At 38.8% G+C, this 21,280-nt stretch overlaps 1 protein-coding gene across 1 annotated transcript in view; it reads left to right on the plus strand.

Moving 5' to 3' along the window:
• wscd1b (WSC domain containing 1b) overlaps positions 1-21,280 on the plus strand; it is a 64,390-nt gene that overhangs the window by 3,024 nt on the left and 40,086 nt on the right. The window contains exon 3 of the mRNA XM_077547588.1: positions 40-410. Within this exon, the coding sequence (XP_077403714.1) occupies positions 40-410 (371 nt within the window). The remainder of the gene's footprint in view (positions 1-39; positions 411-21,280) is intronic.

Raw genomic sequence — 21,280 nt, forward strand, 5'->3', positions numbered from 1 at the left:
GACTGTAACTGGAGCGGGCATGGCGGTGCTGCTCTCCAGACTGCACTGCCCCTTGAAGCAGGCTCAGATGCTGCTGGTGTGCCTGGGCATTGCCTATCTCATGGCGGGCAGCATCCTGCTCATGCAACGCTCCAACATTCGAGTAGCCCAGCCAAGCCTCCTCGCGCTTCCTCCCTTGCTGTCCCTCGCCGCACCGCCAACCACTCTTGGGACTTCCGGCTTTGGTGTGAGGACGCGCTCCAGATGGGCTGTAGTGCAGTCTGCAACTGGCGCAGATGCCAAGGTGGGGCAGCACTGGCCGGCCTCCAGAAGCCTGGGAGTCCAACACCTGCATCACCACTGGTTTCATGCTATATTACCAGAGAGTCCAGAGAATGCAGGTCCTGTCCGAAAGAAGCCCAGCCATAAAGGTACATCATCTACTCAACCAATCCGTGTCACCCAGCTCCCCACCTACACTGTAAAAAATTAAATAAAAAGTAGAATAACAAAATGTTACTGTATATCTTACAGATTTATTTCTGTAATTTTTCAAATATATAATTTACAAAAAGACTTGTGATTTTACTAATATTTGTAATTAGTTTAAAATTAAAATTAATTTAAAAAATATATATATATATATAATATTAAATTTAAATACATTTAACGTAAATAATTAGCCGCTATTCAGTGTTGTTTTCTGTCTCATTATTGACGTGAAAGCAAACAAGAAAAATTACAGGTAACCTCTCTTTGTTGAAAAGACGTCACTGGTGTCCGTCCAAAAGACGTCTAAATTTGGTTGAAAAGTGAAAGGTGAAAAGATGTCATTTTCAAGACGTTAAAAAGAGGTCCTTTTACAGTCAAAATTTGTGAACCAAAAAGTATAAATTTGGTTGCTAGGACATCCTTAAATTATTCATTAATCATAATTATTACAATCTAATAAAATATTTAATCACAAAGTCATGACTGGATTTTTAATCAAGAATGAGACATTTAAAAAAAAAAGTACATTTATTGTCAACATTACCATAAATAACAAATAAATTATTTTATAACTTTTCCAAAAAATGGGCAAAAATACTAAATAAAAACTAAAGATGAACATATGATTTTTAAGAACTTTATACAAACATTAAAACACTTCTAAAAAACATAACTTAGTTTTTGTTGTTGTTGTAACCTCTGCACCCCCAGACCGTGCAGGGGCACGTTTCAGATGGTCAGCCATGACATTATATATTTCTTGTACTGTGGCCTTCCATCCCACTTTTTGACAGCAGCTGTAAACACAAAGAAACAAAACAAAAAAAAAGCATTTATTCCTGAAAACTGACATATAGGTTTTTCGTAATTGGCGCACTTGTGCTCTGCGTAAAAACGGGCACATCTCAATTTTTGTGTTAACGCAACACAAAACTGTTCAGGGATGGGTACGCCTTTCTGGGCTTTCCAGCGAACACAGCTACCGCACCTCCAGCGCATCTGGCAAACAGAAAGCAGACTGCGCTCGGCCTTAGCGGGCGCTGCACCTTTTTCCCTGGTCATAAAAAGTGCACCTGCCGCGCCGATCAGCGCATCGCCAATTTGGTGACAAAAAGTAGCCTAATTCTAGATCGCCCATGAAAGACTTCCAATGAAAAAATTGGAGGTAAAAATAGCATGTAAGTATAAATGAATAAATAAAATAAATAAATAAAATCATGTACCGTCCGGCTCCCGATGAAAATGACTACTGTTGCGTCATGCTCCAGTGCAGAATGACTCCCACTTTGAAGGTCTGCTATATATTAAAAAATAAAAAATAAAAATAAAAAACGCAATGAAATTACACACAATACATGAAATCTGAGGCGGTAAAATAACGTAGCTTTCGAAGGTAACAACAAAGTCAATGAAACCAGTTAGCTGTGGCTACTAAATAACCACAAGCGATAGTGTCGTTATTGGGTTCACAAGGTTGACAATAAATAATTAACTAATTAATATCCTAGCTCCTAATTTAAGCGCGGTGTTTGAACACATACAATGAGCCATAACGTGTGGTGTTAGTTATCCGAGCACTGTAGCATAATGTTTAGTTAAATTACACTGCCTACAGACACGTTCAGCTTGACGTACAACCTACGTTGAAAAATGCATTCTTAACTGTTCTCTCGTTAGCATTACATCAACACAGTAGTCAACAAGACCCCAAACGTAATACTTACAGCTCTTCTCCTGTTCTTTTCTTTCTAATGTCTTTCATCTGTCCAATCCAATCCACTAACGTCCACCAATATTGGCGTTTTGCGCATGCGCCATGTGCGAGGGAGGACCTGTTCAGTGAAGGTGGCTGCTACCGTGCCTGCCAAAATCCTCATGAGTAATATTAAACAAACAACAACAAACTACCATTCACACTGACATTGTAAAAAAAAAAGTTAAAATATTAAATCAATCAAATAAATAAATAAAAGAATAAATACATACATACATATATACATACATTATGAGTGGAACCAGAGGGAGAAAAACGGTCCATTAAAAGTATTACAGTGCATATACCATGGACTGATATTATAAACATTAATTATGCAAAAACGCCTGCAGTGGGATCAGTCATGATCGACTTCAAAGAGGCCATTTGGAAAATTGTATGAGCTCTCCAGCCTACCACCAATCCTGTACCCATAACTATCACGTTCCATTTCCCATTATCCCTCTTCTTTAAATCAGATCAATCTTCAACAATGTTAGTAAATTTGGACCTCATTGGACAAGCAACTTAATTTTGGGGCAACATTTTGACCGCATTCGATCCCAATTTTAAATGACTATTTTTGGGCTAAATTTGGGCATTGTATTACTGGTAAGTGGTAGCGTGCGCGTAACTCTTCATCAGAAAAATCACCAATGCCAAAGTCAAGCCCTTGATAGACTCTCTTTTTCTTGCGCTCAATGGGCATCATGAAGGCAGCAGTTAACAACACTGTTAAAAAGTTAGCGGTGGTCCCTAGGTGTGTTAACTTTAACAGCAAGTTAACAGTGGGTTAAAGTTAACAGAGTTTTGAACAACAAGATAACGGTTAATCTACTTAACCAGTGGTTAAAGATATAACCGAGTTTTGAACAACCGAGCCCTGGTTGGTAAACAAAAATAAAAAATCAACATGCCAACTGTGTAAAGCTGTCAGCATCAAATGTACAGCCATTTACACCTTTCAAAAGTAATCTAATCGCTCTCGCACTTGTTTAACGGCTAACTGCTGACACTGCTAGCTGCTAATTCTGGAACTGCCGCTCAACGTTGGTAACAGGTGCGGGATAATACAATGTCAGTGAAATTAAGTACCGCATTTTCACGACCATAAAGCGCATTAAAAGCTATTAAAAGGCGCAGTCTCATTTATGGGTGCTATTTCTGTATTTAACACACATATAAGGCGCACCACACTATTGGGCGCAGGCACGGTTAAACATACGCTATCTCAAAGTATATAGTAGCATGCTTTCACTCGATAGCGTATTTTTATTTTTTTTAAAGGCAGTGGAGCAAAACTGAGTTTGGTTGTACTTTATTGAAGTATTTAACAATGTATACAGTGAGTTTGGTTGTGCTTGAAGTATTTAACAATGTACTCACGTTACTTTTGATCAATCCTCATCCACAAATTCTTCAAAATCCTCATCTTCTGTATCTGAAACGGACAGCTGGACTAGTTCTCCATCAAACACGCCAGGTTCTCTCTCGTCATTGTAGTATTGTCAGAGTCTCGTCACCATGCGGCTCCTCAGAAATTATGCCGGCTTTTGCGAAAGCTCCAACATTAGTGCAAGCAGACACGTTTTATTCACAAATTGTGGCATAACTCCCTCTAGTCGAGCAGTTCTATAAAGAGAAAGCAATGAGCACCATGACGTCCTACTGTATCTTATAAACAGGAAACCCGGCCCTGGTTGAGAACTGGCAGGCATGAGAACCCAATAGACTCACATCATCTTTCAATTGAGTCTTTCAGGTTCTCATGCCTGCCAGTCCTCAATCAGGTCTGGATTTCCTATGTATAAGCAATATGTCGGCACTGCTCCGCTGTCTGTCGGCAGAAATGCTCCCACACAGACAGTCAAGCAGAGCTCTTACAGAAGACAGCACAACAACATTTACAGATTTTGTAACTCTGTGCACACCTCACTATTAGGCGCAGCATCGATTTATGAGAAAAGTTAAGACTTTTAAGTGCGCCTTATAGTTGTGAAAATACGGAAGTTAAGTATTTTTTTTGCATCCATCATTATCGATTTGAACGATTTAAAGACGATGTTATGTTATTGACGTCAGTGATGAGTCAAGTCAGCCATTATGCCGCGATATTTATGGAATTTAGATGTTTCTTGGGTTGGTGAAAGACTCTGGTTGGTAACCCGGTGGGTAGTAGCTAATGTCTGGTCGGTGCTGGATTTCACTTTCCTTTATTTTCTTTGATCCTTCCTTGGGTCTCTAGACAACCTCACAACTCTTGCTGGATTCTGAAGTATTCGGTTTAGGTGAACGGTATGGGATTTTTAATAGGTTTTAGGTGAACTAATGAGTACACACTCACACGCACACATGCACACACACGCACATACTCACCCACATACAAAATACAAATAAAAAAAAAATATAATAATTTAAAAAAAGAGAGAGCAATGATGATGACATGTCAAATCGGTAAAATTACCTATTTGATTTAAAAATAATAATAATCAGAAACCAGGGATGAAAAGATGATAAATACATTTTAATAATGATACTGGAGGTGTGATTCTTTGCCATTAGAATGTGTCAAGGTATTGCTAGATGACTAAAGCCGTCATAACAATCTGCAAGACCGTGTTTTATGTTTATATGCACATGCATAAAAATAAGTGCATTGGCATTTCATTCATGCAACGACAGGCTCATAGTACCGGTAATCAGAATCAGAATGTCACATACTGTATCTGAGGGTCCACTTTGTTTTTGTTGTTTGTCTGGCCAAACGCCAATATTCACTTTATTGAGGCAATGTTTCACTATTCACACACTGTATATGCTGTCATGTATTTGAAGAAGGACCTTTTTGTATTTGTGTTTTCAAATATTCAATTTTTCTTTTACATAAAAAAATATTAGCTTTGTTGGCAGTCACAAATGAGATTTACTTGCTCGATAATTTGAGTTTTTACGGAAGAGGATTAGGGCCAGTGAAGTGGGGGAAAAAAGGGTTGGCATGACTTTATTCTCAGAATTCTGACATTAAAGTAATTCTGACTTTATTCTCAGAATTCTGATTCTAAAGTGAGAATTCTCACTTCATTCTCAGAATTCTGACATTTAAGTGACAATTCTGACATTAATATCAGAATTCTGACTTTAAAGTGAGAATTCTCACTTTGAAGTCAGAATTCGGACTTTCTGACTTCCCCCTAAAATTCATAGTTCTACGTCACAAAGTCAGAATTCTCACTTTAAAGTCAGAATTCTGAGATAAGTGTCAGAATTCTTGAGAATAAATTAAGAATTTTCACTTTAAAGTCAGACATTAGCATCAGAATTCTTGATATTAAAGTCAGAATTTTTACTTTAAAGTCAGAATTCAGAGTTTAAAGGGATAAAGTGAGAATTCTGAGATTAAAGTCAGAATTTTGAGATTAAAGTCGGAATTCTCACTTAAAAGTCTGGAAAAAAATGAAGTCAGAATTTTCACTTTAAAGTCAGAATTCTGAGGATAAAGTTAGAATTTTCACTTTAAAGTCAGAACCCTGCCAACCCTTAAATATTAGAAACACGGTCAACAGCAAAGAAGTGAGTGTCGGTTGGTGCATTGGTTGGTGCTTGGTCATGTCATTAGTCTTCTTTATCCAATCCTGCCGGGGAAGAGTCATATCCAGCTCTGCCATCTGTCTTAGCGTTTAAGAAGGCAGCCCAGTGTCAGACCCAAGCACACTCATTTTTATTCAGTCCGAGAGTTTGGGCCGCTTCCCTCCATTAAGGCCAGCTGCAAATGCCTTAGCTTCTTCATTTTGATTGAAGCAGCTGCTGGGTGGGTTGGTGGGGTAGCACTCTAATCTAGGTTCATGCATCAACATGCAAGATTGCAGGATGCTTCCTTCACCAGTATATCTGTAATTCTTGAATGCAGCAGCTGCTGGTGTTACAGGATTTTTTTTTCATTGAAGAGTCTCTGTTGCCAAAGTGGTTGCTCTCATTGTCATGTTTGACAGTGTGTGAGGAGCACGGTCCTGGAATTCAAAAGAAAAAACATATACTGTAGGAAGAATAGTAGTAATAATATTATTATTATTATTAATAGTAATAATATTTTTGATTACTTGCAAAAAAGGAAACAAAATCTGAATTTCAGAGTTACAACACGACAGCATCACCTGTTTCACTCCTCCCTCCCCTAACTGGTTTGCTCTCCACTGTGCGCTTGGTTCAACCGTCCCTGTTACTCATAGCTGCAGGCAGGTATGAAGACTCTTGATTCGTCTGGGGTGCTGCAACCCTTGCTCCACCACAAAGAAGACTTGAGACATATTATGCAATGACTCTGCACTATAACAAATAAACTGAATTGAATTTGTTTTCTAACACCATCAACTCCATGGTTCCCAAGGTTAGTTATTTTGTAATTTCTCTTCTTTCAAAGATGTTTGTAATACGTGTCTAAAAGACGTGGCAAAAATTGGCTCGATAGGACAAATACATGGAATAAAAATACATCTTTGTCAAAGCCCTGATGCAATAGCAGTGAGTTACTCAGTGTATAAAATGGATGAATAGAGACATTTTTACTACTCACTTTAAAGGGGCATGATATAAGTTTGAGTGTCAAAATAACCATATTTTTCACCCATACGTTTTAAATGTATAATGGTCGGGAAGCACTATTGTGGCACAATGGTTCTTGTCCCTATTTTCCTGAAGAGTGAAATAATGATAAAGGTGTTGTGTACGAAACTTTTTTTTCTGTCTACAAAAGCATGACATCAGGCTCTCTCCGATGTAGCATTAGGAAGGCGGAAGTATTGGGAGTTTGTGGATGTGAGTGTGGAAAAAGACAAGTGTGCGCGACAGGGGATATAAAAGTGTGTCAAAATAATAATAAACCAAGACTGCAGTGCGACCGTCGGCCTCCTGGTGGCTCTTTTTGTTTGATCATCGGGCCGATACTTTGGCGACATGCAACGGAAGTTGTCCCCGGAGGCGACCTTGGAGAGAAAATTCTCCCCTGCGTCCACCGACCACGAAAAATGCGATAGGGTCTAATTATGATGAGCAATGCACAATAAAGCTATCGCACACGGACTAACATCTCGGCACTCTGGGCGCGTGCACATCGCTGGGTTCCATTTAACCTTTTGCTAGAGGGGTCAACAAATCTGCAAAAACTCAAACTTAAATCATGCCTCTTTAAAAAAAAAAAACATTCACCACACAAGATATACATTGCCTGATGGAGAAAAACTAATTAATCTTGAATTTCTCCTTTGGATCTGTCACATGGCGGTCCATCAAGCTGTAGTGGAAGCAAAAGATAAGAGCATCCAAGTGCAGGGACAAACAGTAGGAAAATAAAGGTAACAGGTATCTTTGAAGTCTTTCAGGCAGATGGTCAGGATGCTGACCCCAAGGAGTTGTATGGTCTCAGAAAAACTTAACTTTCAGTTCACTATGAAATAATACACAAACAACTCAAATCCTACAATAAAACAGTCAAACAGGCAAGAACATAATATTTCTCAAATCTAATCGCAGTTAATTAAAAAATATATATATATTTTTTCGCCACCTTTGATCTTTTAACCAATCCTGATTTTAAAAAGCCAACACAGACTCCAACAAAAGCTCTCTGTAAAGACTTTGTAGACCACTTCAGAAGTAAAATTGATGGCATTAGGTCCAGTCTTTTAGCTCATCAAAATACAAGTTTTAATAAACCTGGACAATCACTTTTACTTGCAGAAACACTGGAAAGTTTTGCCCTGGTTGATGCAAGGAAACTTGGTCAAGTTTTCTCCCAGGTCAACCCAACAACCTGCCTTTTAGATGCAATTCCCACATCACTTTTAAAGACATTTTATGGATTTTTTGAGGAACAAATTTTAAATATAGTCAATTGAGACGGGTGTCTTTCCTGCCACCTTTAAAACAGTGGTGGTGAAGCCCCTTCTGAAGAAGAGCAATTTGGACCCCAGCAGTTTTCAATTATTACTAACCTGTATCCAACACACTGTTTTTTGTTTTGTTTTTATCCGTTTTTTTTTATGCAATTACATTATTTTTTAGATACAAATATATTATATATATTTATTTTTAATATATTATAATATATTTTAGAGAAATATCAGTCTGGTTTTAGGATGAACCATAGTACCGAGACTGCCCTTTTAAAGATTTTAAATGTTATCAGGGGTGATGGAGAACTGAAAATGATTACAGTCTTGGTGCTACTAGATTTAAGTGCTGCTTTTGATACGGTAGATCACCACATTTTATTAAACAGACTTAGAACCCTGGTGGGCATCTCTGGTACTGCTTTTGACTGGCTTTATTCCCATCTCACAGATCGATTCTTTGTAAGTATGGATACATGTTCCTCTGGAACCCATGGAATTTATTAAATGTGGGGTTCCCCAAGGTTCAATTTTAGGCCCATTACTTTTTAGAAAAAAATCGGAATTGAGCTGCAGCGTGAACGCAGCCAATGGAATTTTTAGCATTGGCTCATAATGCCTGATTTTTTCATCATTTAGTGTGTGTTAATTGTGCTCAGTAGCGCCCCCACATTGTTTTTGGTGGCATTACACTCACTGCTTCACACACAATTTGCATATGCCTGCCCACTTCCTGGTCCCCACATGGAGGGGATTTTCACATCAAAAGAGTATAACAGGTAGTCATCCGAATTTCCACAAGAGTAATCATCAGAAGAGGCCAGCAAGAGTTAACAATGGTAGCCAAAGAGGCTCAAGCGAAACACAAGGTAAGCAGTTTATTATGAATGAACAATTACTGTATATTCATGACCATAAGGCAGTTACTGGTGCTATTTATTTAACACACACATGAGGCGCACCGCACTATTAGGCGCAGGCGCAGTTAAACATACACTAACACAAACATATAGTAGCATGCTTTCACTTGCTAATGTGTGTTTTTAAGGACGATTGCAGCCTCATGTTTAACTACATTTTCACAATATACCAGTAGATTGCTGTAATTATTTTAGAGAGTACTCCATATAAATCACTTGTTTTTAACAGATAACAGGTTAACTATCTATAACAATTTAAATTAGAGGAACTAACTGAGAATTTTTTTTAAACCAAAAAAAACCCCAAAACACACAGTATTCAAAGATTAAAATTTAGTCACACGGTCCAGATAACATCTTTCTATAGCTATTGTTCAAATTATTAGAGGAGCTAATTGAGGAATTAGATATTCTGTATTTTCACATTAAGACCAAATACTGTATAATTCTAATGGAGTTTATGAAAAAAAACGAAATCTTTCAACTAACTAATTGCTTTGGGAAGGTGAGAGGAGCAGAGATATTATTATACATTAGCACTGTTTATGAAACACTAATATTTAGTAGTGTGAATTCTGACTGAACAGAATGCAAACTCTTTTTCTCTCTCTTAAGTTTGAAATGTCACCAAGGGTCAGCCCCCTTCAATATGCCATTTGTCACATTACTTCAAGGACTGACAAAACAGACGAATTGGACGTGAAATACATCAATACAGTGAAAGGTAAGGTGTTGTTTAATGTAATATGTTGGGTTATAATTACATGATACGGAATATACTGGGCATAAAACAAACATGTACATTTATTATCAAATGAGCATCAAATGTAAAACCTGAGGTTAGTTTTGCAGTTTCTGAGTCAGTTTGTAAACTAGTCATCATACAAATCATTTAAGGATGTTGTGATGGGGACCCATGACATCATTGTCAGATAATCGAGAGGTTACGATACGATACGATATACTTTTATTTTCCCCGTGGGGAACTTTTTCCTGGTATAGGGTAGGGGTAGGTGGTGAGGCTGTGGCTTAAAAAAACATTTTATTTTATTTTTAAGGGATACAAGGCAACTAAACTATTCAGAAGTATACAAATATTGACATAAAGAAACATATATATATATATACAGTGAGGAAAATAAGTATTTCACCCCCTGGTGATTTTGTGAGTTTGACCCTTTACAAAGAAAGGAACGGTCTATAATTTTCATGGTAGGTTCATCTTAACAGTGAGAGACAGAATATTAAAAAAAATCCCAGGAAATCACATTATATTAATTTTAAACATTTATTTGTCTTTTATTGAGGAAAATAAGTATTTCACCCCCTACCAACCAGCAAGAATTCTGGCTCCCACAGACCGGTCATGTGACCAGGAGGCACACACATTAGTCCTCTTACTTAATTGGTATTCCTAATTAAGTTCCCGTTACCTGTATAAAAACACACCTGTTCACAGAATCAATCAATGCATCAGATTCCAACCTCTCCACAATGGGCAAGACCAAAGAGCTGTCTAAGGACGTCAGGGACAAGATTGTAGACCTGCACAAGGCTGGAATGGGCTACAAGACCATTAGCAAGCAGCTGGGTGAAAAGGAGTCAACTGTTGGTGCGATAGTTAGAAAATGGAAGACAAACCAATTGACCATCAATCTCCCTCGGTCTGGTGCTCCACGCAAGATCTCACCTCGTGGAGTGAACCGGATCATGAGAAAGGTGAGGAAACAACCCAGAACTACACGGCAGGAGCTTGTTGATGATATCAAGGCAGCTGGGACCACAGTCACCAAGATGACCATTGGTAACACACTACGCCGTAATGGATTGAAATCCTGTAGTGCCCGCAAGGTCCCCCTGCTCAAGAAGGCACATGTACAGGCCCGTCTGAAGTTTGCCAATGAGCACCTGGATGATTCAGAGGAGGCTTGGGAGAAAGTGCTGTGGTCAGATGAGACTAAAATCGAGCTCTTTGGCATCAACTCGACTCGCCGTGTTTGGAGGGCGAAAAAAGCTGACTTTGACCCCAAGAACACCATCCCCACCGTCAAGCATGGTGGTGGAAACATTATGTTTTGGGGCTGTTTCTCTGCTAAGGGTACAGGACGACTTCACCGGATCGAGGGGAGGATGAATGGGGCCATGTACCGGGAAATCTTGGGTGAGAACCTCCTTCCCTCAGCCAGGATATTGAAAATGGGTCGTGGATGGGTGTTTCAGCATGACAATGACCCAAAACATACAGCAAAGGCAACAAAGGAGTGGCTCAAGAAGAAGCACATTAAGGTTATGGAGTGGCCTAGTCAGTCTCTAGACCTTAATCCTATAGAGAACTTGTGGAGGGAGCTGAAGCTTCGAGTTGCCAAGCAACAGCCTCGAAATCTTCAGGATTTGGAGAGGATCTGCAAAGAGGAGTGGGCCACAATCCCTCCTGGGATCTGCGCAAACTTGGTGACCAACTACAAGAAACGTCTGACCGCTGTGCTTGCCAACAAGGGTTTCTCCACCAAGTACTGAGTCATGTTTTGCTAGGGGGTGAAATACTTATTTTCCTCAATAAAAGACAAATAAATGTTTAAAATTAATATAATGTGATTTCCTGGGATTTTTTTTAATATTCTGTCTCTCACTGTTAAGATGAACCTACCATGAAAATTATAGACCGTTCCTTTCTTTGTAAAGGGTCAAACTCACAAAATCACCAGGGGGTGAAATACTTATTTTCCTCACTGTATATATATATATATATATATATATATATATATATATATATATATATATATATATATATATATATAGGTTTTACACTACGCAACATCACAGATCAGTCGGAAACAGCACAAGTAAACCCAGCCAGCGGGCAGGGCTTTCACACAATGTCATGCAATAAGCGCATGTTGCCCGAGTGATACGAATATTTGGGGGAGCAACTACATTGGCACAACACCAGGATGTACAACCACATCTGCCACCGTGGTCCGCGGCTTTGAGTGACCGTATATGCAAATGGGTTGCCAAGATTAGTCGACTAGTCACAATGACGTTGACGATCAAAATCATGAACAATTAATAGTCGACAACTTGTTTATTTATGTATTTATTTATTTGGCGCTCTGAGAAAACTGCCTCGTCTCGCACTTCTTCCGGGGCTGGATGCCATGTCTGTGACCCACGTGTGCAGTATTGGTCATCCGGGTCATCCGCGATGGAAACAAAAGCATCATGGGTAGTGGAGTGTCATGGCTAATCGTGTTAACAACAGAACCTGAAACTTCAGGCGCATTTCACCCAAAATATTTAATATGAGTTAAGCCCCCCTTTCATGGCACAACCTATTTGTTAGGTCTATTATGGATTACGGAGGCTTTAGTCAACAAACTCGTTTTTATTAATAACCAAAACAGTTTTTGTATGCCACCAAACGCATTGACATTGAATGTATTGACATCGAACGCGCTGCCTCATAGCTGTCTCTCTCTCTCTCTCTTTCCACTCGTAAATCGCAACAGTCAAAAGAACACGGCAGCATTGCCACAAGCCCTCAACGGCAACAGATAATAAAACACAAAATAGTTCGTTATAATATACCATACATTGCCAAAAAAATAAAAAAGGAGTTCCTCCTAATCCTGAATGATTTCTTTGTTTTTTCATTTCATTTTTTTCAACATTTTGTTTGTGTAGATGAATATACTACTTTTAAATTACATATACTAGTGGAGCAAAACAAAACATTTTGGATAAAGGTTAAATAAAACAAAATTAAAAACAATACAAGTATTCATTTCAGTTGTGGTCAGCACAGTGTATTTTCCTAATTTTGCTCATCTGATTTCACTACCTTCTAGGCCTACATTAAAAAAAAGGCTTAGTCCCCAAGAAGAGTGAAATATATTTATAAGTATTCATTTTGTATTTATAAATAGTTTCATAGTATTGCTTCTCTGCATAGTTTTGGGTTAAATACATTGGTTAAAACACACCAAAGATTTATAACAAAATAATAATAATATCCAAAGCCACAGTACCACCATCAACTGAAGTTGCTCTATCCTTTATAAAATGTCAGAAATTATGGTACAAGATGCAAAATCTAATCAGTTTAATGTATTATAATATTAATTGTCGTCATTATTCATTTGTACATACTTTTAAAGAATTCAAATTTTAAACTGATGGTTTTAAAAAGAGCAGCCACTTGTTTGTGCAATAGGCTGCTTTTTACATATCGTCACTGTCCTATGAAAACACCTATGTCCATTTTTGTCATTTTTACATTTATGGGATGGAACTAAATGCAGACATCCCAATAACGTAAAAAAATAGACATAGGTGTTTTTCATAGGACAACGAGGATATGTTCCGATTAGTCGAATAATCGTGACTACTGTTGGTGATTAATCGACTAGCAAAAATAATCGTTTTAAAAAGCCCTAATATGCAACAACAAAATCCACAAAATACATCGCATTCCTTGCTCAGCACGACTTTGTGGTGACAATTGATTTCAGGCACAGACATTTTTCTTACTTTACACCCTGTATTTAAATCAAAGATTAAGTCAAACCGAACAAATGAGTGCAATAGTGGCAGCATTACAGAACAATAATTTTATTCTGTATGTTGTTTTTTACACTTTAAAATGGACCTACCAATAATGGTAGAATGGACGGATGGCAGGATTTCTTTGCCTGTTTTCCAAAAAGCATTGTTGCTGTCTTTTACAGGATGTGTTGTATTTGCAAAGGGTGAAATAAGCATAGGACAATTTGTTACTGAGTATAGGGGCGATATGATAGATGATGCTGAATACCAGCGCAGAAGAAAAGTTTACCACCCATTATGTGCTATGTTTATGTTTGCATTCAAGTGGAGAGGGAAAACATTGTGGTAAGACTTAATTTTTCACCTATTTTATACCAAGATATAACATGTTGGACTATTGTGAATACAGTGGTCCCTCGCTACTTCGTGGTTCCATTATTGCGGATTCACTCTATCATGGATTTTTATCCCCCCATTTTCAATCGTGAGTACCCAATAAAAAAATTTATGTATGCTGCTATTTTTGTCCTATTTTGTAATATTTGCATTGAGTCCCTGCTTTGGCCTTCCTGAGTGGAGTTTGCAAGTTCTACCTGTGCCTGCGTGTGTCTTCTCCAGGTACTCCGTTCTCCTCCCACATTCTAAAGACATGCATGGCAGGTTAACTGGGCACTCTGAATTGTCCATAGGTGTAATTGTGAGTGTGGATGGTTGTTCGTCTCTGTGTGCCCTGTGATTGACTGGCGACCAGTTCAGGATGGACTCTGCATACTGCCCGATGCCAGCTGGGATAGGCTCCAGCTCCTCTGCGACCCTTGTGAGGAATTAGCGGTTAAGAAAATGGTCGGATGGATCGATGGATGGAATATTTGGGTAAATATAAACAGCTCTTTCTTTCATTCAACACAAGTATATTACTTTTTTAATCAAAATATAGAATATTTGATGCACCATGATAAGTTTTTAAAAAGTTGACATTTACTACTGTTAATTCTTCTTAGCAAGTCAGTGTCCCATCATGGAATGAGGAGGTGCAGAAGTGGATACAGAGAAAGAGGTTGGCGAAGAAGAAGTGGGACACTGAGAGGACTGAAGAAAGTAGACAGGAGTACAGGGAAATGCAGCGCAAGGTGAAAGTAGAAGTGGCAAAGGCCAAAAAAGGAGCTAATGATGACTTGTATGCTAGGTTGGACAGTAAGGAGGGAGGGACTGATTTATACAGGTTGGCAAGGCAAAGAGATAGAGATGGGATGCAACAGGTTAGGGTATTAACTCTTTTACTGCCAAAAACGTTAAATGACGTTTAGTAAAAACCTACGGAGGAGTGCCAAAGACGTTAAAAGACGTTCACCAAGTTTTTTTTTTTTTTGGAAATGGGTGGAGGAAAGCCTTGGCCAGCTGTGCTGAAAGTATCAAGCAGATCTAGTTAGTATAATGCCTATTTTTGGCCCCTAGATGGCAGCGATGACTCTTTGGACATGACTGGGTAGGCGTCAGTAGAAGACGTGAGGCGGAGCTAGAGTGTTGAGGGGACAATGGCTGAGGAAGCCATAATGGCGACCGGTTGCAAGCAGCTCACGCTTGAGCATTTTTTTCAAAGACGAAAAGCATCGACCAATGCTAAAGAGCACATTGATGACGACGATGATGATAGTGACTCCAAGGTTGAAGCCGAAGTTGGAAGCGTTGACGCGACGGCTATGATCACGTCATAAAGCCTCACCGGCTAGCGATGCTAACGCCGGAAAACGCGGAGCACAACCGAGCACGCTCAGGCGGACGTTCAATCGGACGACGAAGAGTGCCCCAAGTCCAATGCATATTCATCGGAGGAGTGGGTACAGTCTGATCACGGAGAAGACACTGGTTATGGACTAGGATGCCACCATGAATGGAGCGGATAAGATGGATCAACCACCCGGTATAGGAACTGAAGGACATGAGGAAGCCATACGTAACACCACCGTAACGTCACCGTATCATGATCCTGAGAGTAGACTTGATGGCAACATGGCCAAACACACACTGCACTATATACTTGCTATTCCCCGGGAAAAAAAGCCAGCAAGAAAGTGTAGCGTCTGCACGCTAAGGGGCCATCGCAGTGAAACTAATCTGTTGTGCAAATCCTGCTGCGTCGCCTTGCACGCAGGGGAGTGTTACAAAAAGAAAAACTGTATTTGAAACATCCACACAATTGTAAATAGTACCACGGTTGCACACATTTGTAAATAGTTTGCCAAATTGTTTTGTCAAATTGTTACACTGTTGAATGTTGAAGGCATTATTTGATTACTTTATTAAGTGTAATCTTTTGCGTGTTCAAATAAATCAGAATTGAGATCGTATGAAAAAGTTTTCCTTGCAAGGAGTTTATTAAGAGCTCTTAAGACACAGGAAAAAAGCTTACATTCGAAAGGTGATGTTAAGCTTCCAGTGTGTCGAATATGGAAACACACAGTCACTTTATACTAGTACAAAAGATTCCCCCCCCCCCCCCCCCCTTAGACTTGACAAAGAATTAGTGTTCTTAATAAGCAGACATGATGATACTGATACCATTATCTCAGCTCCCCACCAGCCTCGGAGAAATGATGTAGACAGGCTTTGACCTTGGACCTTCAGTTTTTACGACCAAATGACTAATGACGTGAGAACTTGACAACTTTTAAAACATACACATTCTTATCTCAAGAGCTGGCAGGGAGTGAGAGGTTCCAATATATTTCACAAAATCATTATCACAGTGTTATTCATTTAACTACACATAGTTATATGGCATCTATATACCTATAAGTAAATTCAAAAACAGTAAAAATATAAATTGAAAATGTTAAATGTCAACAATGTGAATAAACGTATTTTGCTATCAAAAAACACTTTTTCATTGTTGGCGATAGTGTTTTACAGAAGTAAAGCACTGTTTAGGTGTTTGTGGCATCATTCATGGAAAAAAAAGGTCTCAAATTCACTAGAGTGCATGAAATAATATCGTTTCAAAAAAGCTTGATTTCTCCGTTTTTTGTTTCAAAACAGAGCATTTGGGTGAAACTAACCATTTTCTATTGTTGATTACTGAAAAACGGAATAAGGTAGAAACAAACTTTTTTTTCAGATGAAAGATGAGAGTCCAATCTTTGATTTGGTAGTATGTGTGTTTCCATAGTCCAAACACAAAATTTTCTGTGGATCTTAAAATATCAGTCAAAATGCTTAAATCGGCTGGCACTGACGGCATCCCTTTTCTGAAAACAGTAGGCAATTATACACAATGCATTCAGAATGTTAGTGTTAGCAGACTATTTTTACGTAGATTTAATTGCTCACTAGGATTATTATTTTGCTTAGTTATTAGTCTTTTCTGGACACTCATGGTGTCCCCACCTCACACTTTCATCTTTCAGCATGAAAGTGTAAAGGTGTCTGGGTAATAACGGTTTGGAAAGTCAAACTGCTGGCCATCTGGTCCCCATGAGAAACTGAAACAGTATGTCAATAAATGTCCCCACAATGATTTTAAGATGTATGAAAACACAGTTTGACAAGTTAGAGAAGAACGTTTACCATGAAGTTCTTCTCTCTGGGTTTTGTGCATCTATACCGTATTTAGTTTATTTGAGGTTGACTGTTGGTTTGTTACATTCTAAATTGTTGTTTTTTTAAGTGTATTGCAGATGACCAACACTACAGCAGCTGACATTGCTTTACAAGGGCCTTGTGTTGACGCTGCTGGTGCAAGCAATGTCCAACAGGTATATTCATATCCATCACGTAATGTTCATGTAATTTAGTACCTCCATATCTGTGCATAGACAATTTCACACTATGCATTCAGAATGTTAGTGTTAGCAGACTATTTCAATTAATTTTAATTTGTCACCGCAACTCCTCCGCGTTGAGAGGAACAAGTTGAGGTGACTCGGGCATCTGGTTCGGATGCCCCCTGGACGCTACCCTGGAGAGGTGTTCGGGGCATGTCCCAACGGCGGGAGGCCCCGGGGATGACCCAGGACACGCTGGAGAGACTATGTCTCTCGGCTGGCCTGGGAACGCCTTGGGATCCCGTCAGAGGAGCTGGTTGAAGTGGCTGGGGAGAGGGAAGTCTGGGCTTGCCTGCTAAAGCTGCTGCCCCCACGACCTGACCCCGGATAAATGGCAGATGATGGATGGATGGATGGAGATCTCCTCTTATTTTTAATGAATTTTTTCCTGCAAAGATTAGCAGTTTTGCTCAATAGCGTCCAGGTCATGTGACCTATTGACCCCAAATCAGTGCTGCATCATAGTGGCATGTCGACTGGATGATGCACACCTCTTTTTTTCTCAATTTCAACCTTTCTCTCATTTTCAATGAACTTAATACTGTACATATCAACGTTCTAGCTCAATACCAGGTCATGGAACCTATTTACCCCAAAATAGTGCATACCCAATGAAATGTGAATTAGTGATGTACTATACCGAATAAACTGTTTTCCATTCAAAAAAGGAAAATAAATAATCTTTTATACTGCTTGTCAGTAACATTTTATTTTGAAAATCTGACTTTTATTTTAAAAACCGGATGTCGTTCTCCGCGCCAGCGTCGCTTTGCGCTGACTACTGTAAATCCTAGAAAAGGGCAAACTGAAAGGGCGAACTTGAAATGAAGAGCGGCTGGCTTGACTCCATAAAAAGAAGAGGCAGCTAGCTTTACCGCAGTACTTTAGCTAAGTGTGTGTGAGGGAAAATGTGTAAAATGTTTTTATGTGGTCTCCATAAGGAACTTATGTAATGTCCCCACATTCTGTTTGAGTCACAATGTACAGTATGACAGCCAGAGCAGGCAGGGGTGTTGGATTGCTAAACCATTTGTCTAATTTCACCTTTCCGTTTTAAATGTTTGATGGCAAATATTTACTTACTTATATTTTTACTTTTAGTTTGCAGACTTTGACAGTGAGACACAGCGACCTATCTGCGGATTTTGTACCAAGATTGAGACAAACTAAAAGTGTCTTTGTAAGTTTATCCATCATGTGGTGAAAAACAAACTAGATTAAAAAGGTGTATTGTTTTCCACTTATTGGAAATGCATTTGAACCATCAGTCATCTGTTATTGTATTATATTACCAAATATCACCAAATTAATTCCCTATCTTTTCTCACCCTAAATCATTTTTAAAATGTTTTAGTCATTGGTACCTGAAAGAGGACCAAATTCCCATAATTATAAAATGTTCAAACATTTTAAGTTTATTTTTATTTTTTTAACAGTGATTGCCGGTCTACCAATAAAGAGAATCGATGATAAATAAGCAATTAAAACAAGACACTGATGATGCACTCTAGATGTAAACAAAAACACTTTTAGCAATTTCATGATGCTAGGTGCGTTCTCATTACCCTCAGTTTTGCGCAAAAGCAAGATGGTAATAGAAACACATGATTTTTAAAAACACTCTCAAATATCGCAAAAAAGTGGAAATGGAAACACTTTTTGCGCATTCCCTGTATTCATGTGATATACTGCTGCTACTACTACTTACATTTTTTTCAGAAATACTTAGAGATTATGTGACTTTTTTATTTTCAATTTCATTCTATTTACACAATTGTAACAGTATTTGAATTTATTTCAGATGAAAGACATCGTTCCTGAAGATTCAGATGAACTATTTTATTCTACGTCGAGTGGAGATGATTTCATCCCTGATACCACCTCCAAAAGTGATGGTGAAAGTGAGGCTAGCATCAAACACAAAGTAACCTCAAGAATAAAACCTCTTCATTTTGATGCCATGAGTTCCCCTATCTGTGATTCTACCACGGCACGTTATGATGGAATTTGACAGAATAGAAGAGGATCCCTGTGACAGTGAAGCAGAAGAACCCTGTTTGTTCATCACACATTATTCAGTGGCACTGACTAAATTAAAAAAAAAAGTGATATGGTTAGGAAATTGTCCGGTTCTTTTATTGGAAGCCCAAGAACAAGACAGAGGCGTCTTCATTCCTCAGAAGCAGGATTTTTCTGGTCACAGGTTAAAAAAAAAGAGGAAGAAAAAATACTTTGTATAATATATATGTTGGCACTCCATTTAGCAAAAAAAATTATAAAATTAGACAGTTTCAACTCTCAATATTCACATTCATTGATGTTCATTTGACTGTTTTGTTCAGATGCTTACCATTGGTCATTGGTAATACATCTTGTGCCAGGTCCCCATTAATCACATGTACTTATTGGAGACCTTGTGTGAATTATGTAAATACATTTAGAATTTACAAATATTAAAAATAGGTCCCCATCCACCATGTAAAATATTTTTTTCCAAGTCCCCAGGTGACATGGTCTAGCAATTGCTTTATCAATTGTGCTATTTGAAGTTGTGTATAAGTAACAAAGCCATAGTGAGTATACCTGATTTTTTTCATACCTTCATAACTTGTAGAAAGGGTGGTCCCCACAAGTGATAAATAAGTTGTCACAAGACGTAGGTCCCCACCAACCATATAAACCTGTGTGAGTGTGTGTGTGTGTGTGTGTATGATCATGGGGATGTTGGGGGGAGGGATGGGTTATCTTTTTATTGTACTATGGCTGTTTTAATTGTTCAGCACCTTAAATTGCATTTTAATGTATAGTGCTTTGTAAATAAAGTTTGATTTGATGATTTGATTTGATAAACTGCCTTGGACGAGGCAAACCACGCTGGCAAAATTGCAGAAATCAAAATCTAATGATAAGATGATGGTATTGTACTAAGGAAAGTTGGATAATTTTTTTTCAATTTGTTCCCCCACTTCTGAAGTTATTAGCAATGCCCCTGGGAATTATATCACATAATTTGGGGCCATAATCTTCAAAGTCTGAATAGTCAGTGTGCAGGGATCAAGCAGAATGTGTGGCGGAGAAAGAAACATGGAAGGGCAAATAGCAAAATGATGAGGACAGAGAGGAAATTACAAGAGGCCTGGCTGAGGAGTAGGTAGGTTGGCAAGATCCTAGTGTTGGCCAGCTGTGCAAAGGCGCGCAAGCCAACACCGTTTGCTTCCCGTTGGGAAGCAGACAAGACAAGGAGTTCAGATTTTTCTCTATAAAGGATTTTATTTATGTTTTTAATTAAAGCAACACAAGACTTTTAACTCATTTTCCAGTATTGGATTAGGCATTGTGTACAAAGAGTAAAAGTGCAAATATCTCTGGCATCTTATTCCCTGAATTGTCTTTTTTTGATTAAGTATCAAAATAAGACCATACTGTGGTGAACGCCATTATCCTGGTCACGTGATCGTGATGACGTATCCTGTGCGTAAACGAAAGCCGCCTTCGTTCATTTCAATGGGAGTTTTCTGATGTAATGGGCAAGAAAAGGCAATCCCAATTACTGCGCCAATTCTGATTACAGTAAAATCCTCAGCACGTCAGGTTTCATGGCATTCCATGTGGGGGTGGGGCGGTAGGGGGTGGCCTCTTTCTAATGTGGGCAACAGTGTGCATAGCACACATGTAGCTTGGTTTAGCAGAGTAAAAGTCACTCGGATGTTTACAGTCCAGGTTAGGGACCGTTCACAAATTACATTTTCAGAGTGAACAATGTAAATGGGGACTTGAATGGTTATTTGAGCCTCTGTAATAATGCAACTTGCAGACGTTCCCCAACTTCGACTCGCTATGAGCAGGCCGGCTGAATGAGTTGGCTACTTTCATCGGCTTTCGGCT

The sequence above is a fragment of the Vanacampus margaritifer genome, chromosome 16 (assembly GCF_051991255.1).
Source record: "Vanacampus margaritifer isolate UIUO_Vmar chromosome 16, RoL_Vmar_1.0, whole genome shotgun sequence".
NCBI classification, from domain to species: domain Eukaryota; kingdom Metazoa; phylum Chordata; class Actinopteri; order Syngnathiformes; family Syngnathidae; genus Vanacampus; species Vanacampus margaritifer.